The following is a 27,884-nucleotide window of genomic DNA, read 5'->3' on the forward strand; positions in this document are numbered from 1 at the left end:
AATGCTAGTTTCCCAATGTCTTTCTATAAAAGATGAAATTGAAAATATAAAAGTTGGGTATGGATTTAAATTCTGCATCCCTTCTCCAAAAAACAGCTAAAAATATATATTCTAAGAACTATCAGTGATTTACTGACTTTTCATGGCCATGATAGGTGGTGTTAATTTAACAGGAGACAACAAATAAAATGTTTAGAACTACACTTTGTACAAAGTAGGAATTTGGCAGATGGTAGTTTGTACTCTTCCTGACACATTCATGTAAGGTGAAAGCAGGTATGTCCCACAATGAGCGAGCATGTAAGGCATCAAGGGGAGGCTTTTACGGATGCAGTTCTCCAAAAACGCTCCCTCCCCCTGCAATAAAATGAATTCAACAAAGTTTATTAATTCATTTTAACTCATTTCAGTGATGGTGACACTGGATACTGTGTGCTGGGGAAGTAAAGAAATAACACAGTTAAAAACCAAATGGACATTTAGTGATGTCCATGGAAACAAAAAGAACCCCACTAATAAGATACAGCAAGAGCACCAAAACTCTGGATCCACTTCCTAAGCCAGTGCTTTTCCTCTGGCTGTCCAATAAGGCGCACTCTGCGATTTTTATGGTGTTTTTGTATTACGTGTTACACATTTATCAGCTCTCTGCATTTATGACAAATGATCTTTACACGACCCACCTTCTCCTTCCTTCCAAGGTTCACGTCTGTTCCAGGCCACTTGTTCCCAGGCCTCTCGGACATGACACTAGATCTTTTCAAGCCTAAACCTTCTTTCTATTCTCTATTAATTTTACTGATTCTCCACACAGTATGCTTTGGAGATAAGTGCTGCTTTGTGAACAAGGCAATTTTTAAGTTATTGAAATGCATATCAAGGGAATTACTCTCAGAGAAGATATTTTTCCCCTTTCAGGGCAACTTCATCAATTACTAAGCTATTTTTACATTCAAGAAAACGGGACTTAAAAGTCAAATAAATAACTATCTTTTCCTACTCTACCTTACATACTTTTATCTCATTTCTCCTTTCTACCTCTCTATTTTGGATCTTCTTCTCTCTGTTCCCTTCTGACAACTAAAAGAGGAGATTTAAATGATACCAAATTAATAGGTGACTATGCTACTTGACAGGTTATATTGAATTATTCTTTCTTCTTACAATTTTTGGCATAAAAAATTAATTCGAGACCACAGACCATTCTAGTCTTTTCACTTTCTGCTTTGAAGAGTTCAAGTGCAAAAGCAAATAATTTTATTACAAAAATGCAAATTAGAACTACACACAATGATCAAGTACTGCTACTATGTTAATAGTTTCATTAAAAATAAATAATACTGGAAATTTTCTGAATAAAATCTTCAATCTGTGATAAAAATAAGAAATCTGAGAATTAACAATCTAAATTTAAAAGTCTATTATTTTAAACTGTAGGTCAATTCTAGTTAGATAGGCATATATTAAGCTTGATAAATAACTAGAATAAATGAATCAGTAGAAAATAGCATAAACTGAAAGAAATATTTGATTTTTTTATTGATGCAGTCTTCTTATTGAAGGGACTTAAAACTAAATTTTCCATCTTAAATCATTTGCCATAAAAGACCAAAGACCAATCACAACTCTAAAATATTTTTTGAGGTAGGTTTTTGAGGCTTTTAGAACTTAATCACAGTTTCATCTAAATAGAGATCAAGCAAAGTTCACAAATTCAATCTATTATGACATAATTACTGCATTTCCATTTTGATGACAATAAAATGTCTGTTATTTTCTTTCTTTTTGAGATATCAAGAGCAAGTTTAAGAACACAGTGAAATAACTGTTCCTGCAATTTCCATGTTAAATCAAAAGCTAACTATTACTTTGTTATAATAACAAGCATAGGAAAGAAATCGTTAAACATCAGGCCAAAGTGTGGTCAGCCATATTGATAACATGCGTATCTGAAGGATACCTACTGACATGTAAGTTGGCAAAATTGGTGGAGTCATTCCAATTCTGAAAGGTTATCTTATGTAAGTCACATTTAAATGAAGCACCCATCTTAGCTATGTTCAGTGTCACATTAAAGCTGGCATGAAGGTAATTAGGTGTCATTTTGTGGTAATTAAGAATATGCCACTTTTTGTTCACTTAACCCAGCTTGATCTCTGCTTCACAGAATTTAGGATGTACCAGCCGGCACTTCAATCTAGAAAACCCTGCAGTCTCCCAGCAACTCAAAGGAAAATGTAAGTATTACTTTGCTGGCTTTCAAAAATCACTCTATGAAAATCTACTTTACAAATCAAGAACATAGATGACACTCAAAGAAGAAAAAACACCATGCTGTTTGGAACAAAAAACTCTCATTTTGGAAAATTTTGTCTATAACTTATACCAGACTAGTGTCCTTTGATTTTGCATAAAGACAAAAAAAAAAATCAAGTTAAGTGAAAGCAGTTATACTTAAAATGTTGTCTTAGTAACAAATATCACTTGAAAATTGCAGTTTTCATTTAAATATATAGCACCATGCTTGTGGCCTAAAAGCAAACTTTTTCTAATAATGGAATTTATTGTCCATTTGTACAAAACACTGTAAACAATGGGAGATGAAATACTGCCTGCTTTCAAGAAGCTTTCATTTTTTGCAACACCATATGAACATGTGCAAAAATGAAAATGTACTCATGAATAGCATATTGAAAAGTTCTAATAAATAAGTCAAAATAAATACATAAGTACTATAATCATGCATGGTAGGTATTTTAAAAATATGAACCAAAGTCTCTCCATCTGCTTTTACCCTCACAACGTCTGCCATTATTTCTTTCTACTGACTAGACTACTGCTGCCTGGGAGAGGCAATGACAAGACAGACCACAGACAAGAGCTTGTGATAGGAAATTTTGTGTGTCAGTTTGGCTGGGCCACAGCACCCAGATACGTGGTCAAATGGTATTCTGGATATGTCTGTGAGGGCCTTTTGGATGAAATTAACATTTATTTCAGCAATCTGGGAGTACAAGAGATTGCCCTCCATAATTGGGTGGGCCTCATCCAATCAGTCAAAGGCCAGAATGGAAAAAAGACTACCCCAAGCAAGAAGGAATTCTCCAGCAAATATATTTTTTCTGGCTCTCTAAGTTGCCAGCTTCTTCTGTAGATTTTGGACTCATCGGGTTCCATAAGCATGAGCCAATTCTTTAAAATAAATCTCTTCCTATAGAAATGCACATCCCATTGGTTCTGTTACCCTGAAGAACACTGACTAATACAAGAGGTCGGATTCTTGACTTTTGAATTTCAAAAGTCAGACCTGATTAAGAAAAAAGATTTGGAAGAATACAACTTAGTAACAGCTAAGCCTCCCCATACCCCAGCTAGATATAGAGTCCCTAGAGTAGGAGAGGAAAAGAGAGAAAGGGACAGTGAAGAGAGTAGATTCAGGTGTCATCTTCTCTGAGAAGCCCAAGTCTTCCCTGCCTTTCCCTCAAGGCTCAGTCTGCAAGGTGAAAATGGTAGCGGAGGTGGATTTCGGTGGCAGAACCCTAGAGAAGGTTGAGACCCGACAATGGGCCAGTCCTGTGACCCACCTCATTAGAAAGACATGTTCTCCATCATCAGCATGATGGGAGTGGCAGGTAATCTGCTTGGTGTGCCTGGCAGAGGAGCCTGTGACAGCTTCATGGAATTACATGTGGAGAAACTGGTCTGGGAACACTACAGGCACCCTCAGGATCTGACAGCTGCAGAGACATGGCACAGGGAGCTGGCAGACATGAAAACTGCTGGGAGCTGAGGACAAGGTGGGGGCCACAAGCAACTGCCTGAACTAATGGCAACTGGTCAGGTGGGAAGGTAGGAACCACTGCAGATGTAGCACAGAGAGCAGAGCATTTTTCTTATGATTTTGAACTAGAGGAGGCCCCATACTAATACACAAGCCCCAGGAATGGAGGACAGTGATCCTGAATTGACTGAAATTAAATTTCCACCAGCCAGCAGAATGAAGACTCAAAACAGAAAAAAAATGACATTTCTCATTTCCCACCGACCTGAGTTTCATGGTCTGCTATACCTGTATATATGGAGGTAGTGCAGAAAGGAAAGAGGGAAGCGCATGCGTCCAGGAGACCTGGGTTCTAGCCTGGGCCAGTCAGTCATCACTTTGGGAAGTAACTTATCTTCCTTGAACTCAGTTTCCTCAAATGTGAAGTGAAACGTTAGACTACAAGTTCCTGGCAGAGCACAGTTTTTCTTTCCCTTGACATACATTGTCAGTATCTAAAATTATAAAAAGAAACATCCTGCTCAGAAGAAAGGGCTCATGCCCCAAAATTATTCTAGATTTTTCATATGCCTACTTTATAGCCTTTAGCCAGTGTTTGATAAATATCTGTTTGAGTGAAATGAAACAAATCCCCCAGTTCAGTGTTGAAATTGTCCTTGGAGTTTTGTCACCTAGTTATATCTCACTGTTCTGATTGAGAGCATATAGTGGTTCTAACAATAGGCAACAGGGCCAGTGAAAAGTCATTTCTCTGATGTGTGCTAAAAAAATTAAAGATTTTCCACTCATGACCCTGTAAATCATAGCTGCTTTAGAAATTAAAGAAAAAGAACTGAAGGCAAAAACATAAGATTCTTCTCTCCTTCCTTTGCTAGGGGAAGTATTTCTCTATTGCCCTCTTGGATATGAAGAGGAAAAGGAGATCAGTAATTACCTACCCATTCAACCAAAGGAAAGATTCTTGCAAGGGGCACAAAACAGTGGAGTAAACTTTATACGTCCTCATCTGCTGTGTTCTGAGGCAACTTTTCTGGGACTTACAATCACACACACTGCCCAGAAAGTCCTTAGCAACTTTACTAAAACTCTTAAAGCACACACCTTAAAAACACTGTATCTCTGAGATCTGTTGAGAAAGACAACAAAGGAAAAAATCTCCAGGCCATCTAAATGGCAATATTGTCTTGGCACTCTGTGGCTTTATACAAAATGCCCTACATTGCAAATGCCTCTGAGTGCAGTTAAAAGCTCTCTAATCCTGCACAGTGCAGGGCTAGCTAGCCCAGGACTCATTTGAAGAGCAAAGAGCTCTAGCAGACAAGCTGTTCCAGCCCACACAAAACAAACTGCAACAGCAAGCAAGAAGCCCACCCACACAGCCAGGCCCTTGAGAGCCTGCTGACAATTTTCATCTGCAGACAGCTTCCACAATGTGAGATGCAGCTTAACCAATCCTCCCTCCTACCCAGCACTTGTCTTTAAGGGATGAGAAACAATGGAAAAATTCAAGAAGAAATAAAGTTCTATTAGTGAAGCATATAAATTTGTACTGGGTACAACTGCAAGCCCAAGGACAAAAGTTGATCCTTGAGGTCAGAGATGGGTGGACTTTCTAGGAGTCTCCCTGTGGCCCAGCTTTGGAATTCCCCAGTCTAAGAATTTCTTGGGGTCTGACCTATGAAGTGTCCCAAATACTTGTCAGGCCTGGGAAACTTCTGTATAAACTGTTCTCTGCCAAGTCCGGCCAGCACCCAGATTGCTTTCCCTTAGTTTTCAGAGCTGCTACCACCCCATCATCCACCAGGAGGGTTCTTCTCTCTCCAGACTGAAACCCAGTATGCTCTTGCCTCGCTGGTCTAGCAAACAAATCGCCAGACTATTTTCACCGTTGGGAAATTAACACTAGGAAACAGATGGAGGTGGAGTCCCAAGCATACATGGCAGTTATCAATTTCCTTTCTTAGATGATACCCAGAGGCTTCAGGGCCTCAGTATTCTCCTCTTATTGCTGAAGTCAAGGTCTTTTCGACCCCCGTCTACCTCTACACTGTGTTAATATATTTTTTCAAAGAAAGTCCATTTTCTAAGTGGCTCTTTTCATCCTGAAGACAAGATTCGGAAACAAGTAGTTCCTCTTAACTAGAGTCCACATTTGTTAGGCTCTTCAGAAAGTAAAATATTACTCTCTAAGGGCTCTTAGATAGGTCGTTTCTATGAACATTTGCAATCACCTAATTCAACTACTTGGTCACTGAATTGACAGGTTCATCACTACCATTTTGTTCATCCATGGTAACATCGCTTGAACTATTAGACTACTATGGATTAAGTATACCAGTGCCCCTACCACACACATCAATATCCCTCAAAGAGTTAGGACAGTGTATAGAGAACTAAATGAATGGTATGGCTCCACAGCCATCATCATTTTCCCCCTATCCTGAACACCAGAGGCAGAAATAAGCCGTGCATTAGTGCTTCATGTGATTCTGCGCTTGCAAGTGCTATTAAACTTAGTTAAACAAACTTCACATATTTATGTAGCACCTTCTGTGGCTGGCAGACTAAACTGCTTCTTAACATGTGTTCCATGAGTTTTCACAATTTCCTGCCAGAAAATATTATTAGCTCCACTTAATATTCAAAGATAGTAAAGCACTGAAAAGTTTGCTTGGCCGGAGACTCGAGTAATAGAATGAACATTGCTGCTGTGCCAGACTCCAAGGCAGCACACAGACCGATTCAAAGGAGGCTGTGCAGAGTGGCGGGTAAGAGCCAAGCCTGCCTGGCCTCCTCACTTCATGTATGACTTTGGGAAAACTTTCAATCTCTCTGTGCCTCAGTTCCCTCATGTGAAAAAGGGGCTCAAATATGGGTTTGCTGAAAAGCTTAAATTAGTTAGTGAATGGAAAGTACTTAGAACAGGATCTGACACAACAAAGTTAACCATTACTACTGCTCTGCATTATCAGAGTAATTATCATCCAAAAATCTTCCCAGAACAGAAAGACTTAAGCCAACACAGAGAGACAAGAGTACAGATGTTCAAAATGATACTTCAGATTAAACACTGTTTTTAGTGCAGATGAAGCAGCCTCATACACGGTCTTTCTGTCTCCAGACTTGTCACCTCTCATCAGTTCTCTTTATTTGGGGAAGACCCATATTTCTGAAGCGAATCTGGTCACTTCCATGTTCAAGACCCTTCAATGGCTGCACCCTGGCCTGGGTGGAATCTGAATGCCCCGTGGGTTACGTGCCTGTGCCCACCTGGCTCCACCTACCTTTCTAGCCCCTCTCCCTATCACCCTCTTGAACTCAATGCTCTGGTCATGCAGAATGCCTTTCAGTTCCTCCAACATGCCACTCTCTCTCTCTCACCTAAAGACTTTGACGTATGCTATTCTCTTTGCTGGAAACTTCTCTCATATCCATCTCTGATCTCCATGCACATCCACACCACTTCTTGATAATATCTAATGACTCAGCTTAATATTCACTTCTAAGGGGTCCTGAGTGACCCTTTAGACTAGCTTACCTCCCCTCCAACTCCAAAGCCACTGTATGTCCCTATCATTATTAATCGAGTTATTACATTTCTATACACTCCCTGCTAAACTGCAAATCCCTGTTCACCACTGTATCCCCAGGATCTAGCACAGTATCTGGCACATAGTAAACACTGAGCAACGCTTTGGTGAAAGAATGGTAAGCTCAGTTTATTTGGGCATACAGAATCTGAGACATGGACTGACCTCAGTGTTTAACTTTAACAGCCTCCTTCTCTACCTTATCTCCATAATCCTCCTCCCTGAGACTACCAGGAACCTTCAAGGAGTTTTTGCAGTAACCTCTTATAATACTCTTTTACTGCTATATCTGGGTTGATATAAAATTATTGATAAAAGACTGGTGACTGATTTAGAAGCTAAGATGGAAGATAAGTCATGTATAGTGGTTCTTCACTGTTTGGGCACAGAACATTGAACATCTGAAACAGTTTACTAACTATCCCTCCTCCTTTCTCACCAAAATTAAAATATGCAATATTTATAACATTTTATGTTAAATTTCCAGTGATTTGTGTTAACCCAGGTTAAAAAGCCTCATGCTGAAGACTTCAAATAGCAAATCAGGGACAGAAATTCCTGTGTAGTGTGTGACTGTGAAAGAAGGATTTCTGTCATGGGCTTTGAAATATAGATTATTTTCTTCACCCTAAAGAGTTCCAATTGATTACAATGAGGATAATAATTTTTCATACATTCAATAGTAAATAAAAAGCACATGCGTTTTTCATGGGAATTTCTGTCTCTGAATATACTCCATTTTAAAGACAAAACCCCTTTGAGTTTTCATGAACCAGCCAGGACACAGCCACAGTTAGCTCTAAGGACAATAAAGAGATTTTGAAATGTAAACTATAAAGGACAAAAATTCAGGATTGGAATTCAAAATACAAGCAGAAATGCAAAGGGACAATAAGAATAAATAGCAAAACAAAAATTCAAAGACTGGAAATGACTTAATCATTCTAATTTAAGTGAAACAGGTATAGACATAATTTCTCAACATCAAGTTTAGAGACGGATCAGAGCAAGAGAGAATAAGAGTGAGAGGAACCAGATGAAGACAGGAGGTCATAGTACACACGATTCTATTATTTCCACCTATATCTTTGAAATGAAGGTCAGATGTCTCCCTATTTGACTCATGATGAGCCCCAGGATAGTCCTTGAACCATTATTTTTCAGTGTATTTCATCGCCCTTGTCTGTATTATTTCCTTATCATTATTATATCTATTATTTGCTTATTATTTCCTATGGTTGACCTTTGACCAAAATGAGACAACTGACCTCCATTAACACATAACCCAGGAGTCTCTAGGTTTTCTCAAAACTATTTTTAAAAAGTTAGTTTCCTACTAATAACTTTCAGACTATCTAATTTTTGTAAAAACAGTCATTCACAGTAAAATAAACATTTTAAATTGCATTTTGTCACCAAGAATTAACTATTGTAAGGATCCTGGGTTAAAGACAGTCACAGAAATGGAAATATTAGTGGACAAGAGTGCCTTTCCATGTTCCCCAGTCATATGAATAGAAGCCTTTGACTTCACTTTTACAAAAATCAGCCTTCCATGAGCTATTTGGAAAACTATTTTTATCCATCAATATGTCAGCTTCCCATAAATATGAAGTAATATTTATTCATATATGCATAATACATGACACATGGTATTCATTGTCGCTGATGAATAAATACTTGCTGAATAAATAAATGAATAAGGAGGGAATAAAAGGCTAATTTCTTGAAAGCTGCAAACTCAACTGGAGTAACAGTTGTCACGTTCAAAGCTGAATTTTCACTTGGAAGCTATTCACAGTTCAGAAGGAACGGCAGGAAAGGAGGGAGGGAGGGAGGGAGGAGCTCTGCGCAGTCTCAAGGCTGTATAAGAGATTAATTTCAACCTGTGACAGTAAGGAAGATGAAGGGAAAATTATTCGTGTAGATGATTAAAACCTTAAGTCTCTCCACAGGTAGATTTCTAATTATTCCGAATCATTATTTTCAATCTACCATTCATTAAAAATAGATTCCTGAAAAAACTTAAAAATAAAATTAAACCATTAAATCCATTAATGAAAGAGTCAAAAACAAGGTCCAGCGGATACCCGTGTTCAGCTTCATTCCTACTATAGTCTGAGTTAACGACTTAAAGCTCTTGCTAGTCCATTTTTTTTCCCTTTTCCTTTTAAGAACAGAAAAGACAATATCATATTCTAGGTGGTAGGAGCTTCTTTTTAAGCACTGGAAACTTCCTTTGTACATATAAATGTAGATCCATTAAACATACTGGGACAAAGAGAAATTCTTAATTTGAACATATTTTGAGTCTTACATTTACATCTTAAAATTACATTTCAATGCTCTTAATTTGTGAGAGTAGATAACAATTTTAAAAGAGAAATAGCCTTTGAAACTGAGAGTCCAAAACCAGATTTATCACTTACTCTCTCTCTAACAAAGAGAGTCTGTTCTACTTTTTTATTTGACAGTATCTGTCAGAGGTATCACTCTTTCTATGGTCAGCCAGCCAAGATGTAAACTCTAAAAGCCACCATCAAAATACCTTTGCATCCTTTCATACATCTGATCAATATATCCTAGTCCTATTGCAATCAATCAAATAACCGAGTATTTACTGAATGCATTATCACGATTATTGGAACAGTGGAGAACAATGTTCTCACCTCAGAGGAGTTTATAGTTTAGATTTGGAGATGAGATTAACATGTTAATGAAACAATTAGGAAAAAAATCAGAAAATGTTATTTTATATAATTAAATGGTATCTTATGAAGGTATAAACTGTAATTATATGAATTTGGGGAAAGAAGGAAAGGTTAGTGAATACATCTTAATAATCATTATGATTATTATTTTGTGGCAGGTGCTTACATATAATTACTAAACCTTGCAAATGGGTTTTTACATTGTTCCATTTTTCAACTAGTGAAATTAAGGTTCAGTAAAGAGCAGTGACCAACCACGGCCCTCATAGCTAGATAGGAGGTACTTGAGCCCAACCTTGGCCAGCTCCGAGTTCTTTCCACATTGCAAACTGACTTGATGGAATTGGGTGGGTCACAATGCCTGGAAAATTTTACTAGACAGAGTGGAGGGCCAGGGCTATTCAGGTGAAGTGCAAGGCATGAGATCCGGGGAAGCGGGAATCTATTCCTTCTCACTCAGCTGGCAGTATGTGCTGGACACTGAGAGAAGTGCTGGAAATCAAAGGAAAGCAAAACAGTCATGCCCTCTGCCTTCATGTCGTTTAGACCAAGGAAGGTGAACATTAGTCAAATAAACACAGAACAAATATGAGATTGTAGCTGAGATAAGTGCTGCAGAGAAGACAGAATGAGAAATATAACCTAATAAGGAAGGTCAGGGAAGCTTTCATGATTTGTATAAATGCATATATCACTATATAAGCATAGGAATAAAACGACACCCAGCTTAGGTGGTGAGGATTTGATTTGGGGTGAGGTAGGAGTGGACAGTGGGATAGGAGGAGAAATCCAAAATAAAACAGTTCTCTGTGATTAAAACTGAATGGACATATTAGAAGTATGGTGACCAAGTTATTAGTTGTTACCAGTAGTTACCTCAAGGAGGGAGAACTTTAGGTGTTTTATGTTCTTACTCATGATTTCTACATTATTTGAATTACTTTTATGATAAGCTAGTGTTATTTATATAATTTTCATTGTAGGGAAAAATATATTCCTAAAGAAATCACTGTTAAAAAAATTCATTTGAAAAGTAAGCCATGATTGATTTTCCAGATTATTTATAATTTATATTTATATCAAGAATTCTGAAATCTTGAAGTTTCAAAGAGAAACAATCATAACTGCTCCACTAAACTGACCATTTTTGAGAATAATATAGTTGTAAAAGAGAGAAAGCCTGTACTCAAGTAGGGGTGGTGATGATAAAGAGAATTAGATGGATTCATAGGATAAATGAGCTAGGGGGAGAAAAGGACAGACTTGGTTGGTGCCTTGGACATGGGGTGGGGGTGAGGGAGAGGAAACTGTCCAAGAAGTGATCAAGTATTTTTAAAAGATTGGGGTTAACATTTTACTGATTTGATTTCATCCATTTGGTGGATATTGGCAAGGTAAGAAAGCACTCTGCACTTACGTGAATAAATAATTCAACTAGATTCTTCAGAAGACAATTTTTATTTTGAGCAGTAATTGATATTTGTTTCATCACTTGCAATTGTATCATGGCTGATGGGAAGAGAGAGTTCAATTAAGATTAAAAGAGAATTCAAATTCTTGGGAGGAAGAGATGACAACCAGAAAATAATCCTCTAGATAAGATAAAAAATATTTAAAAATTTGAAAAAGTTTGAAAGCAAAGGCCTTTAATACAAATGATGAAAGGGAACAGTAAGACTCAGTGAGTGCTCTGAAGAACAATGGAGAAAATGAGGCAAATGCAAAGTGATGGAATGGAGGGTGGAAAGGGGACTAAGGCTAAAAATAGGAGATGAATTTCAGATATAAAGGTAGGATGGGGCGTGGGGGGAGGGAAAATGTGCAAAGAATGGAATTTATGTCCACAGAGGGAAAAGAATAATATTTTTACACTGTAGCTACTCCCACACTGTAGAAATTCTACATAATGGATATTAAAAGAGAAGAGATAAAGGCAGCAATTAAAGCAATTACCTCTATACTGTACATCCAAATATATTCTCCTGCTGGAGAGAATTAACCACATCAAGAATAAAATACTTGAACATGATTTTAAAAACTAGCTTTGGGATATTTTGATTTCTGATATACAAAATTAATAACTAGAAATCTGAAAATATACTGAGGTGGCATGACAATGGAAAGGGTTTGAGTTTTGTTTTCGGGCAGAGCTGAGATAATCCCAAACCCTTATACATATTACCTGTGTAACCTCAGGCAAGTTACTTAAATTTCTGTATCAGATTCCTTAATTGTAGATTGTAAATAATGATAATGAAAGCTTTTTATTTGTTTTTTTGTGAAATTTAGATAGGATGATGCAAGTAAGTGCCTGGCAAATTAAATAACTCAATAAATATATTTTCCTATTCAATTCAAAATGAAATGTTTCCTTTAAATATTAAACATTTTTTAAGAAAAGACACATGAACCTCCTTGACACAAAGCTTGGATTGTCTTCATCTTTGTCACAGAAAAATTGAAACTAATATTTTTTCTGAAATAATAATTAAAGAGAAACCATTTTCTTGTCACTTGAGAAAAATCTCCTTAAAATTCTCTTCTTTGTAAATCCCTCAAACTATGCTAATCTCCCTAATTATAAAGTAGACTTTGCTGATTCCTCACTCTTTCTCCAGGAAGGAATCCTCAGCCCCAATAACACTGCAAATTGTGGGTGGCCTGACGTAGGAGGAAATGGTGGTGTTGCCAACAAAATGCCTTCACTGGAAAGAAAAGAATTTTACAAGTAACCCTGAGGAAATAACGTGATTTTTTCTCTCCATGTCTTTATGAACTAGAGACAATCAAATAAAATAGATGGGTTTCTGAGATTATTGAAGTAAAAGGCACATTTTAAAAAGTGTGAAAAATAAGTAAATTTGATGGCCACAGGTTAGTTTAGTGGCCAGATGGAATCAATAACTGGAGACATGGTTATAGATTACAGTAAGTCCTAATAGGATTTAAAGATTTCCCTTTTCAGTCTCTAAAAATATGGCAAGAAATGCATCTGTATCGGATATAATCACACAGTATCACTTAGCTACGTACATAGCTCTTTCTAATTTTAAAATTATTAAGAAATAAAGATAACGTGATATGTGAGAACTGCCCAGAGTATCTAATACTAGGTGGATGGTTATGGAGAAAGACTAAGGGAATAAAGACTAGATGTCACTGAGTCTTTCTGAGTTGTGGAAATGCCTGAAGCTACAGAGAGCTGGCAACGCCGCAAGGAGCGAGCAAGTGGCATCACGGGATGATTCTACTAATAAGAATATTAGGAAGAGACATGATCGGGTGGTCAGGAAGGGAACAGGCCTGGGGACTAGGACCCTGTACAGCTCCGAGGAGCCAGCATGCCTGTTAAAGATTTCTCTCAGGCTTCAGTCTTGTCCATTAAGTTAAAAAGAGCTTTAGATTTTCCTGATTGACCCTATATAAACTTAATAGATTCAAAGTTCAAACTCCAGCAAGCCCCTTATCCTTTTAGAAAGCAGATCATGTTCCTCTAAAATATGAGATGGTAAAGGGCAGTCTTTGAGGCTGAGCAAGCAGTAATGTGATCTGCGGGTTCTGCCTGCCCAGCATCCCTTCTCCTTTACTGTGATAACAGCAATCGGGTTCCCTTTCATGGTGTTTTCCCGAAAGCAGTGACTTTTCAGGGATGTGCATGCGATCCAAGCCAGACTAATATAATTCAAGAGAGGAATTTTGCTGGGATTGCTGGAAAATAAAGGAAGTCTGTGGGAGTTTGCCAAGCCAGAGGCAATATGAATCTTGAGCTTCTTGTAACCATCTTGGCCTCTCAGCAAAAGGTTCTGCCCAGAACAGCCAACACAGAGAGAGAAGAGTTGAGAGATTGTGGCAGACAGATTCCTAGCACCACCATCTGAGCACCGTGCTCCAGCATACATGAAGCCTTTCTCTGGACTTTACAGATATACAAGCCAGATAACTATTTCTTTTAAGTCACCTTAATTTATGCTTCTGTAAACATAAACTTCTGCCTATCACATTATCTTCTTCCCTGCTCTGACTTCTGCCAAGTAGGGACTAGGAGAAGTTGAGGAAAATTGTCCAAAAGAATGCTATTCTCTCCCTCCTTAGCATCGTGACCCCTTTGACTCCATGCCTCATTTATCATATAAGCATTCTGAAATAAAATTATTGGCCATGTTTGCCAGCTCATTCATGCCTTTCTCTGGAAAAGTGCATATATCTGCTGGCCTTTGTGTGCTTATGCCAGAGAGGCTACTTAATGTCTGCACAGAGATCAGCCTACTGCCTAGTTCTTAGAGCTAAGTCTTGACCATGAAACTGAAAGAAGTGCTTCATCTGAATACTTGTTCTCTGCTGGTTTGGTCAGGGCCATTTTGGATCTTATCTGAATACTTGGAGCACTCTTCTGCAGGGCTCCTTTGCCCAACCTATACTGCCAAAACTCAATCCTGGCATTCCCAGCCTGTCCACTCCATTTTAGCCGTTATACTCTGGACTTTGATTTTCATGTTGCTCCCTTGATGAACAGCTGCACCACCATTTCCTCTTTTCTGATTTCTTGACTGTGCATCTCTCAGTCATGTCAAACTTGGCCAGCCTAGCACCTGGAATTGTGGCTTGGTGTTGGTGCTACTTTCTAAGTCTTCAGTTCTAGTTGAAGACAGCATAGAGATATCTCTTACCCACTATTGGAATTGCAATGAACTTTCCAGTCACAATGCAGTTCAGGCTGTGCTGCACACTCTTCAGACCAACCTACTGCTTATTCCCTGGTTGTTTTTACTGCCTTTATTTTCTGCTGTTCACACAATGTGTCTGTCTCCTTAAGCAGTGTGATGACTAACTCCAGGGACAAAGTGACTTCATCAGCCAAGTCATCAAGCTTTAGATTTTAGCTGTCATGCACAAAAATAAGCTGAAGAACTTAACTGCTTCAGAAGAAATAAAATTTTGCCATCTGGAACAAACTTTTTGATACCATTATTCTTCAATGACTATGGGACTTTTATCTCATCATTTGTGCAGAAAAACTGTTTTCAAGTATTATAAAGACTTGTCATATAATACTTGATTTCTTCATGGCCTTAAGGAACAGAACTAAGAAAAATAAGTGGAAGTTTAGAGAGAAAAAAATCTCAGTTTAGTTTAAGAAAGAGCTTTTTAAGCTTTCAGAGCTAGCTCAAGATGGACTATGTTCATTTAGTAGGTGGTGATATTTCTGTTACTTTGGCATGCCTCAGTGATTTAACAAGTCCTGGGTGAAATCCCAGTGCTCAGCAGTGAAAAATTTATTTTAGCCTGGAATAAAGAATACTTGATCTGAAGACATCAGTCATCCATCTCTCGTCCCAGCCCATCTCCTATCCCCCATCTAGGAAGGGTAGGAATCTTTCTGTGTGTTCACTCCCTAACCTAAGAGCAAAACTCCCATCTGGTCTACCATTTGTTTTGTCTTGACAATCTGGGACTCCAAAATGCAGTATACCGGAAAATCAGTTTTGGTCTCCAGGGGATCCTTCCCACTGCCTGTGCTATATGGTTAACACCACAAAGAATTATGTTAATTTATTCAAGTTTTTCTCTGACTCAAAAATGTAGACAAGCTGCTTTTCTGATGAGTAAGAGAACTTTTGATGCACCATGCAAGTTGCCTGTTGACTTAATGGTCTTCCTTCCATTCCTGCTAACTGATGTCATAATTTCATTTTTTAAGCTTTCAAAGCTATAGACTTAATTTTTGCTAATATTGTTCTTTTTTCCTGAACTTAAATTTTAAGGGCTTTATGTATTCTTTTATAAACAGTAACTTTTACAAAATTTGAGAAGAAGGTGTGTTTTAAAAACCTTTAATGGAGTTAGAAGAGATGGTTAAGGCTAATTAAAATGACTGAGAAATTATCCTTTTTTTTTTAAAGGAAAAAAAATATTGGGTATATTTGACCCAGAAACAGGTCAGTTAAAATGTGCCTTGACAAAAATCTGTGAAATCATTACTCTTAGAAAGATGGACATGACAATCTTCAGAATGTTCTGGACTACCAGATTGTGTGCACTTCCCTTGAAGTTTGAGAAAGTTAAATTTTTCACTGTTTTGCCATTGACAAAAATGTACATTTTGACCTTCTTTTCCTTTGGTTTGCCACATACCCCAAGTGTCATCCACAGAAACATGCATCTCCTCTGTTCTACACTCAACCAATTATACTATTTGAGGAAAAAACTCATGAAAATTTTCCAAATGTCCATAGTGGAAAAGATGCATCAATTTAAATTTTTTTTTTTTTTTTTTTTTTTAAGATTATGGGAAGTTAGACTTCTGATGCCTTCAAAATTTTCTAACTTCGGTCAAGGATCTTTTCATTTCTAAAATCTCTGTTCTGAGTGAAATCTTCAGGCCATATAAATTAGGAATGTAATTTCTGGCAAAAAATTCTCTTAAAATTCTAATCAAACAGTAAGGGGGATTCATGGAATTCTCATTACAATGAGATTAAATCAGGTTTTGAGCTTAAGTTTAGACCTGTGCCGGCTAGAAGGGTAGTCACAGCTCCCCAGGCACATTTTTTTTAACACAGAGGGACATGTGGTTGATGGTTTAGTTTTGAAATACACTAAAGAAATTCTCTATGATTCTGACCTGAAATACTTCCAACCTTGGTAATATTCATGTATGGAAATCTTCACACAGTCTCAAATGTATAAATTCTTATGAGGCTATGAGTTCTTATGTGTTTGGTTTGGTTTTGGTGTTTGGGGTTTGTTTTTCTGTTTGTTACAGTTCACATATCCATGAGAGAAAATTTGACTGAAGAGATTCAAATGGCTCCAGGATATACTAAAAACTGCAGAGAAATCTTAACATAATCTCTCAAATGACCAGTTTGAATTTTTTAATGAAAGAAAAAGGAAATGAATGAATGAAATGAAAGAAAAAAAAAACTGGAGAGTTGGATTTGGTAATTAAAGAACTGTTACCTAAATGTGTGTGGTGAGAGCATCATATAATTTTTATTTGTCAAAACTGTGTTTTTTAAAATCATTGCACAGCTCTATGTTTATAGTTTGTGCATTTAAAAGCTATCAATAAAAACATGATCTCTGAAAATCTGTGGATTTACCTAATGGTTTTCTATGTAATTTTATAAGGAAGGAATAATTTACTTAATTTTGATGATTTAAAATACCTTAATTATGTTGCACTGTAAGCACAGCTATAATTCTGTTTGTATACAGTATTTGCTTTTCTTGATCAAGTGTAGTATTTTAAGAATATTCTTCATGAGACAAAGGAGGAAAATCTAACTAGCAAGATAATGTTCTCGGTATTTTCATTCTTTCCAAATGTTTTCAAAGTGGATATGTCACTTTTCAAACATGGCAAATAAAATATTTATAGCAGAGAATCGGGTTTCCATAGATAACAGGAATGAGCTGAGGAAATAATTGTCTTAGATTATCCCTTCACAAGAAACAGAATTGTACTCAAATAAACTCAAGAAAATGTAGTGTTTTAAGTGGATAAGGATTTCATGGCCTCTAAGATAAAACTAAACCACCAGACATCAGGAGGAGCAGGGACCGGGGGTCCTGGGGGCCACAGCAGCTTTCGTTCATGTTCTGACTCTCATGATCCACCATAAACACGAGACAATGAGTCTGACTGACTTGGTCTAGCCTATGTATTGGCTCCTTCATGCCAGGCAGTATCCTTGATTGAATCAGAGTGGTTGGGGATGTAGAACGTATGAGAGCATATTTTCTTAGAAGGTATGTAGAAGGGGAAAAACAGAGCATATACAGGACAATCACTGAAATAATTAAAACTTGGTTCATGCAATATAGCTCTTAAACTTCTGTGTTAGTGTTTGAATTAGTCTCCTTAAAAGATCAAAGCCTGATCCTTGTCTTTGAAAGGAATTTCATGAATATAATTCAGAAGTCTCTATCTAATATACTTTAGCTCCAAATATAAATAAAATTGCAAAATCAGGCCAACAAAGTCTACTGAAAACCTTAGTTTTCATTAATATGAGTAATTGTGTATTGAAAAATCTCTGGAACACCTAGTTTTACAACTATGACTCCCAGTAATTGTTTTAAGCCTGGATATTATGAAAAGTTTAATAATAACTGCAATGAGGAAGAAATAAATAATCAGCACATATGATGGGGTATTAGCATCTCAACTTCCAACATCTGAGCCACAAAGGGAGCCTCTGCTCTTTTTTTTTACTCAGACATCATTTCTCAGAATGGTACAACATGGCTTCCTTTCTTCCCTGCATAAACATTAGTCCCTGGCAGTAATTTAGGAATTCAGATCATCTGAAGCCTTCCTCCGCCTTCACCCCGTTAAGGCTGTCCTTCAGCAGAGCCGTAATGACCGACAAAGATGTTGCTCCCTGTCTTAAGTGCTTTAATAGTGTTCCCTGGCTTACAGGTTAAAGTTCAAGCCCTTCTGCAATCTCAGAGTGTAAATTCCTTTTTGCCAAGCGCATTCTTTCCTCTCCTGAGTGTTCTCCTCCTACTCTCAACCTTATAATTGACACTTGGTTAATAAGAAAATACTTGTCACTCTCATTTACCCTATGATTCCAGGTCTTTTCAATGCTTTTCCCTCTGGTTGGAATGTTCCCCAATGCCTTTCTTTACCTAACCAGTTTCTACTCTCCTGTAGAGACTGAGATCCTGGCTACCTAATTCTAGGAATATTCCTTGAAACTATCAAACTAGAGTGAAATACTCCACTGTTTTCCAAAAGTATCCTTTGCATGCCTCAATCACAATATTTATGATACTATATTGAAATAATCAGTTGGGTCTATTACTCCATAAACTATGAGATGGTTCAATGTTGTACTACCAGTCCATACTGGGGACTTGATATATTTAGATTTGTTGAACAGAATGGAACTTGTGACACAGTTAATATGCTCATACTGCTTCTGGCAACAGAAAACTTAAGCCATTCCATAGGGAATTTGAAATCCCAATAGAAGTCAAGAAACTAACAAACTTACTGTTTTTAAAATATTTAGCTTTCTGAGTAAAGTGAGTTTAATCTTTTTATTTTTCTTAATAGTTTGCTGCAGAAAAGTGTCTGTGCTTAGGTATAGCCTAAAAGTATTTCCTTGGCTTCTGGTTCACTGCCTGGAAGATTTTCAACACTTTGCTTAACACACAAGTGATTGTTCAAGCAGTAGACAACCTGATGAGTCTTGAGGTCTGGCTGAAATCGTACATTTTGACATTAGAATTCCATAATCATGACTGTCACAAATGATGTGATTTGGTTCAACTGCCCAAATCATGAAGAATATTTCTGTTGTTCTATACCCTAAATTCCTCATTACTGTATATTTTTAAGTATACGAGAATACAAATAGAAGCTTCATAAGTGCTCTAAAGGAGAGCTCTATGTACATACAATAAATAAAATACATAGACCACTATATACACTGATTGTTCAGAGAAAATTTTGTGTCCTGTGTTACCTGTATCTCTCAAGGAAACAAGATTTGGAGTTCAGCATATCTGAACTGTCCAGATAATTGCTGCTGTTCCCCATTTCACTAAACTAATATAAGAATGGCCTAAGCACAATTTTTAAATGAAGCAAAATGAAATGAAACCAAAGAAACAAGGTAAAATTCTACTTATTAATGATAGAATTGAATTATTTATAAATTAATGCTTTTGTTTTATATTCTGCACACTCTAAAACTATGTCAGGAGGGCTCCCTACAGAAGATCACTGTTTTCCAATTCAATATTAATTTTTTCAGAGCATTTCAATTACCAAAGAGAGACTATCTTAGAACTAATCACAGGTGAGCACTACAAAACGTGCTTCTACATCTTTCCTCCCTTTCTCCTTCATCCCTTCATCAGTATGTACTTGTTTATACCTTCTCTCCCTCGTTTACAGAATCCAGTGGTAAAAAAGTTCCTTACTTGGTATTATGTGTGTCAATGGTATGGAAGAGCTCATGTAATTCTTCTGCACTCAGAACACCATCTGCAAAATATGCTTTGAATTCTTCAAAAGACAATTTCCCATCATCTGAAATGGTAAGAACAGAAAAGAAGTAAATCATTTCAACTTTGTATATTATCTCTTAATTTATAAAACTGTTCAAATGCTTGGAGGCTTATATGTGCATGCACACATATGTATTCAAAAAGAAAGAATAACTTAGTGTTAAAAAGAAAAATAACTTACTGTATTTTTAAAGTATGCAGACTGCAGATATATATGTGATAAAATAAGTCTACAGGTTTTAGGTATTTTTTGGTTCATTTATTCATACGGCAAACATTTAACATGCAATTTAACTGGACATACCAGTTATGTCCAGTTAAAAAAAAAGACATCCACACAACCAAATAAAAGCGCACGCCAGAATCAATTATTTAGATATTTTTGTCTTCATATATAGGACCTAGAACATTGTGGAATAAATGGATGTTTAATAAGTGTATATGGTTGAACAGACACTAACATATTGGCTATCAGAATTGTTATTACAATGCAACAAACTGTGTGCATTCCTTTGCTCTTTAAATAAATGAATACCTTTTAAGTCAAACACATTTTATTTACTGTGGGATACAAAAGTGAAAGACAATTAGGGAGTCTAATACAAGAGATAAGGTGCAGACATTAAGTATGTTACATAATAAAACACAAGTGCAATAAAAGATATACTTAGGAATGTATGGGAGTTTGGGTAATAAACAATCCTTTCATCCAGGGACATGAGGAATTTTGATAATTTCTGCATCTGACTTTGAACAACAGGTAAATCTTCATAAACAGACATGGAAGAAACTTTAATAACAGGTGAAAGTGAAAGACTTGTACAGGACAGCAGCAGAGAACTTAATGAATGAATGGACATGAAGGGAGAGGAAATAATCCCTTTCTCTATGCAAGGAGCTGGTCTGTCAGTTATCTCAGGGAAGCTGCCAATGACTAAGTTGTAGAACAATCCTCTCCATTTACAAAGAGGCAACTGGAGCCTAAGTAGGAAGGAACTTACCCAGGGTCACACAACTCTCACAGTGCGGTACTACCAACAAACAACACCACACTGAACAAAGCAGAATTTGTCTTTGAGTAGAAAACGGTATGATTTAATAGTCTTGGATGATCAAGGCTCATTTAGAGCACATTTTTCCTTCAGAAAATGGCCCACAGACCACCCAGAGTTCTGTTAAAATGCAGATTCCTGGGCCCTACCAGAGAATCAGGATTTCACAGAGGGCACAGAGTCTCACTTCTGGGCAAATTAGAGCTTGGGAGTTTTAACAAACTGTGTGATTACTCCTTACACTAACTTAAAGGACAAAATAGATCTAACCACCAAATCAATTTTTCAGATAGGGAATTAAAGTGAGTTTTTAAGTTGATTTAATTTTGCTTTTTAACTTAATAGGTATATTAAACTAACCTTCCAGGTAATTCATGTCAACAGTTAACTGGGAAGACATAGCCTTAGAAGTCATAGAAATCCAATTCTGGATTAAGCAAAGAATGAGTTCCTGACCCCCCAGTAGTCCTCTGGAGCAGCCTAGCTCAGCCTGACTCTGTGATTCAAACACCATAGCAACCAACTACAAAAGAAAATTTAATCCACCAAGCTCATCAGTTGTCTAATTTTGTGTTTCTGGTTTTCGATAGACTACTTTAGTGTTATGTGTCAAGTGACTATTTTAAACTTCAGCCCCATGTAACCTGGTATATATCCCAGAGTAGACTTAGTATGATATCTCTACTGTGCAACTCCTTACTATGACAAAAATTATATTGCCAAGTTGGAGAAATGGACACAAATGAGATCTATGCATATGTCAAGAGAGAAAGGGAAAGGCTTTTTCATCTATTACTTAAAAAGAAAGAAAGAAAACCAGAAATTAACCTACTATTTCTAGCTACTATGGTGCTCTGTAACAAATGTCATACAGTCATTTTCATAGTGAACTGTTTTCCTGGTGAATATTTAATAGTTCTCAGGTGAGCTGACTCAAGCTATTACAGAACTTTAGCTGCCTATGCATCTTACAGCCAGGGTGGGCCTCTGTAATATACTCTGTAATTACCATAAATGAGATCAAGTCATGACGTACATACTATCAAGTAGAAGCATTGGATACCAAGTGCTGTGATGATTCTGCAGGACTAAAAGCCTTTTCCCCCCAATTCTTACAGAAAAGAAAAAGAAAAAGGAGGCACTGAATTAGAGTCCTGACTTGAAGAGTAGAAAGTGCACTTTAAAACTCTTATTTTTACCACACACAGGATTCCTGAGAATTTTCAATACAGGGTGCCACACTTTTAAACAATTTCAGAGAGTTACTTTGGAATATTTCTAGACTAATGCCTTAATATTAAACAAAAGTATTACGTTCTTTAAAGGAAAGGGAGGAAAAAAATATCTCTTTCTAGTGTGATTCTGCATTAATAAAGCAATTATAAAATCTTAATTGAAATATTTTATTTCAATTTTTCTGCTGATCTTTTCTTGTGAAATGGAACATAGTTTAACCTTGATTTATACTGCCTGGCTCACAGAATAGCCAAATCTTGTTAAGTTTGACATCTTATCATAATAAATCTCAACCTTTACCACCAAAGGATACAAAGGACAGGTTTTTCAGCTTTTTCTATTAGAATTGTATGCTTTCCAGAATTTGTACTTAGCATAGCTGATACTTCTGTGCTTTATTTTAAAGTCATTCTGGTCTTATACTCGATACTCCATTAATTTTTGAAATGGAGGTAGCCGACTGCAGGTGCCTAGAGCAGTCTTAGAACAAAGAAACTCTTGAGTTTTAACACAGATTTCCCATTTGCTTGTACAGCGCTGTCATCTAATCATTCATCAAGTATTTATCAAGAGCCTACTAGGTGCCAACATTGTTTTGTGCTGGGAATATACATAGATAAGTCTTTAAGGATCTTATAACTATGATGGAAGATACAGCAGATGAATAGCCAAATACAATATGAAAAGGGCAATTCTCGGGGACATAGGATGTGGGAGCATATAGGGAAAAAACTACTCCAGATGTAAGAGTATAGAGAAAGCCAGAATAAATGACATCTCAGCTGAGCTACAAATGAAAAATAGGGGTCAGTGGGGGAAGACCTGCAAAGAGGAACAGTATTCCAGGCAGTGGGCATGTCTACTACAAAGCTAGGAGGCAAGAAAGAATACAGTTGGAGATTGAAAAGAAAAAAATCAGTATACTCAGTCAAAGACTATGTACTGGAGTAGAATAGTAGTTACCAGGGGCTGGGGGTAGGGGAAATGGAAGATGTTGGTCAAGGGGTGCAAAGTTTCAGTTACGGGAGATGAATAACTTTGGAGATCTAACATACAACAGTGTGACTCCAGTTAACAATATTATATTGTATACTTGAAATTTGCTAAGAGGGTAAATATTAAGTGTTTTCCCCACACATAAGAAAAGAAAAGAAAATGGTAATATGTGAGGTGATGAGTATGTTCAGTAGTTTTATTATGGTGAATATTCCACATGCATACATATATCAAATCATCAAGTCATGCACCTTAAAGATAGACAATTTAAAATTGTCAACTATACCTCAATAAAGCTGGGGGAAAAAATGCACACTGGGAGGGAAGGAGAAGCAGCCAGTTAGACACAAAGAGTTATTTTCATAAAAAACTGTAAAAATCATCATAAAGACTTTTGGGTTTACCCAGGAGAAACCGATGTCATAATGGAAAGCTTACTTTGGCTGCAGAGAGTAGAATGGAGTGGAGAGGTATGCCATTAGAAGAAAAGACCCATTAAAATGACACGGCCAATCCTGCCCAAAGCAATATACAGATCTGATGCAATCCCTATGAAACTACCAGCAACATTCTTCAATGAACTGGAACAAATAATTCAAAAATTCATATGGAAACACCAAAGACTCCGAATAGCCAAAGCAATCCTGAGAAAGAAGAATAAAGTAGGGGGGATCTCACTCTACTATAAAGCCATAGTAATCAAGACAATTTGGTACTGGCACAAGAGCAGAGCCACAGACCAATGGAACAGACTAGAGAATCCAGACATTAACCTAGACATATATGGTCAATTAATATTTGATAAAGGAGCCATGGACATACAATGGGGAAATGACAGTCTCTTCAACAGGTGGTGCTGGCAAAACTGGACAGCTACATGTAGGAGAATGAAACTGGACCATTGTCTAACCCCATATACAAAAGTAAACTCAAAATGGATCAAAGACCTGAATGTAAGTCATGAAACCATTAAACTCTTGGAAGAAAACATAGGCAAAAACCTCTTAGACATAAACATGAGTGACCTCTTCTTGAACATATCACCCCGGGCAAGGAAAACAACAGCAAAAATGAGTAAGTGGGACTATATTAAGCTGAAAAGCTTCTGTACAGCAAAAGACACCATCAATAGAACAAAAAGGATCCCTACAGTATGGGAGAATATATTTGAAAATGACACATCCGATAAAGGCTTGACGTCCAGAATATATAAAGAGCTCACACACCTCAACAAACAAAAAACAAATAACCTAATTAAAAAATGGGCAGAGGAGCTGAACAGACAGTTCTCCAAAAAAGAAATACAGATGGCCAACAGACACATGAAAAGATGCTCCACATCGCTAATTATCAGAGAAATGCAAATTAAAACTACAATGAGGTATCACCTCACACCAGTAAGGATGGCTGCCATCCAAAAGACAAACAACAACAAATGTTGGCGAGGCTGTGGAGAAAGGGGAACCCTCCTACACTGCTGGTGGGAATGTAAGTTAGTTCAACCATTGTGGAAAGCAGTATGGAGGTACATCAAAATGCTCAAAACAGGCTTACCATTTGACCCAGGAATTGCACTCCTAGGAATGTACCCTAAGAATGCAGCAATCAAGTTCAAGAAAGATCAGTGCACCCCTATGTTTATCGCAGCACTATTTACAATAGCCAAGAATTGGAAGCAACCTAAATGTCCATCGATAGATGAATGGATAAAGAAGATGTGGTACATATACACAATGGAATACTATTCAGCCATAAGAAAAGGGCAAGTCCAATCATTTGCAGCAACATGGATGGAGCTGGAGGGTATTATGCTCAGTGAAACAAGCCAAGCAGAGAAAGAGAAATACCAAATAATTTCACTTATCTGTGGAGTATAAGAACAAAGGAAAAACTGAAGGAACAAAACAGCAGCAGAATCACAGATATCAAGAATGGACTAACAGGTACCAAAGGGAAAGGGGCTGGGGAGGATGGGTGGGTATGGAGGGATAAGGGGGGGGAGAAGTAGGGGGGGTATTAAGAATAACATGCATGGGTGGGTAGGAGAAAAGGGAGGGCTGTACAACACAGAGAAGGCAAGTAGTGATTCTACAACATTTTGCTATGCTGAAGGACAGTGACTGTAAAGGGGTTTATGGGGGAGACCTGGTATAGGGGAGAGCCTAGTAAACATAATATTCGTCATGTAAGTGTAGATTAGTGATATTAAAAACAAAACAAAACAAAACAAAACAAAAAAGGGCAGTTCCTGTGTGGTAACCTCCAATGAATTCTACACAAGGGTATAAAGGGCATATAAAAGTGTAGGCAAAGGGTCTGTTTGCGTTTATACAGAAGATCAAAGCCTAATTGGGCTACCCCGAAAATGAACTAAGATACGATATGAAAGAGAACGTCCAACATTAGCACTCTCTGGAAGACTCATGCCAGAAGATGATCATCAAAAAACCCCAACAAAGATCCACGCACTGCTACAGCTGTAGATGCACTCATCCCATCAGCTCCTGGACTTGCCATGGGAATGAAGAAGGAGATATCTAAGCTGGCCTGTACATACAGTAGAACAACAAATTTGACTGGATCTATACTGTTGGAACTGAACCAAGAATTAGGAGAAGTGCAAATTGTAGCGCTCCAAAATCTTACAACTACAGACTATTTACTGTTAAAAGAACATAAGGGATGTGAACATTCCCCAGGAATGGGTTGTTTTAATTTGTCTGGTTTTTCTCAGACTGTTCAAGTTCAGTTGGACAATATCCACCGTATCATAGATAAGTTTTTACAAATGCCTAAGGTGCCTAACTGGTTCTCTTGGTTTCACTGGAGATGGCTGGTAATTACAGATATGCTTTGGTTATGTAACTATACTCCTATTATGTTAATGTGTGTGCACAATTTAAGTAGTAGCTTAAAACCTATACATGCTGAAGTTACTCTACAAGAAGATATGTCAAAGAAACAATCAATCTTCCCATGTTTTCTTCCGCCTGCTACTTCTATAGCTTTTCTTCTTCCTTACTAATTACAACCCTTAAATAGAATTCGTGCCTCATATCAAATTTACCGAGTATCATAATTCTTCCAAGTGGTAAAGATACCTCAAGACAAATGCTGGGCATAGAAGCTACAGGGCATAAATATGCAAAGAAATAAAAAGCTAACCATTTCAAACAATAAGGCTTCTCTCTCACTTACCAACTTTACATTTCCCTGTATGGCCCTGGAAGATGACTGGTTAGCCAGAGACGGGTAAGATTCCTCATGGGAGGAACAACCTAAGACAGGCACAGTCGCAGGGGGGTCATCAGGTGAGAAATTGGGGATCAACAGAGGTGAGGCTTAGAACCTCACCCCCTCGTTCTGAGAGAAATCTTCTGCATCCGTGGATGTTTTATTGCCCTTGTCTAGCTTGGATTAACACATAGTCTACAGGCACACACCTGATCATCTACATTTGCAATCTTACAACACTAAACTATGTTTTCTACCTTTATCTTGTATCTACCTACCACTTCAGCATTTTATTAAAAATAATAATAATAAAGAGAGAAATGTGGTATCCACATATAAATCAAGTATAAAAACCAAATGAGTATTCCTATTTGAACTGACTGTTTATAGTTCATAATGCATGAGCAAAACCAAAAGTTTCTGTGATGACTGCCCTTGTACTGTTCACTATGTAACTTATTCATTATGTAAGAATTTGTTCTCCATGTAAGAACTTGTTTGTTATGCCTCAGAAGATTGGAGACTGATGAAAATTAGGCTTGGGGTGGATTAATGATTGTGCATTGAGCATTGACTCCCCTATACAGAATTTTATTGTCGTTAACAACCATTTGATCAATAAATATGAGAGATGCCCTCACAAAAAAAAAAAAAAAAAAAAAAGGACAGACTTCCAATGGTAAAACAAATAAGTAACCGGGATGTAATGTATAGCATAAGGAATATAGTCAAGATATTGTAACAGCTTGGTAGGGTGATAGCTGGAACCTAGAATTATGTATATAAATGTTTTATCACTGTGTTGTACACTTGAAACTAATGTAATGTAATACTGTGCATCAACTACCCTTCAATAAAAAATAATTTAAAAAAAAAAATGACAGGGCCAAAATTCAGGCAAGAATCATTGGTGATAGAAGCTTTGATGATGACAATGAAGACACAGATAATTGGCCAGATTTGTAATACGTTCTGGAAATAGAGTCAAAAGAAACTGTTGATGAGTTATAGGTGATGGGCAAGAGTGACAATAAATCAAGGATGACACCAAAAGTATGGTGTTAAGAAATTGAATGGTATTTCTGTCCACTGCAAGAAAGAACACAGAGCCAAAACCATGGGGTAAAGTACCAAGTGTTCCTTTTGATATACTGAAATTAGATGTAACATAGGTAGAGGCATCCAGTGGAAAGGAGCATCATATGGATCTAAAAAGGGGGGTGGGGGAGGGAGGAGTGGAAAAAGATGGCAGTATGAG

General features: G+C 37.2%; 1 protein-coding gene across 1 annotated transcript in view; it reads right to left on the bottom strand.

The window, feature by feature from the left end:
• The window catches only part of NECAB1 (N-terminal EF-hand calcium binding protein 1), a 189,220-nt gene that overhangs the window by 124,201 nt on the left and 37,135 nt on the right, over positions 1-27,884 (bottom strand). Inside the window, exon 3 of the mRNA XM_036932727.2 lies at positions 20,022-20,130. Within this exon, the coding sequence (XP_036788622.1) occupies positions 20,022-20,130 (109 nt within the window). The remainder of the gene's footprint in view (positions 1-20,021; positions 20,131-27,884) is intronic.

Source organism: Manis pentadactyla, chromosome 3 (genome assembly GCF_030020395.1).
Source record: "Manis pentadactyla isolate mManPen7 chromosome 3, mManPen7.hap1, whole genome shotgun sequence".
NCBI classification, from domain to species: domain Eukaryota; kingdom Metazoa; phylum Chordata; class Mammalia; order Pholidota; family Manidae; genus Manis; species Manis pentadactyla.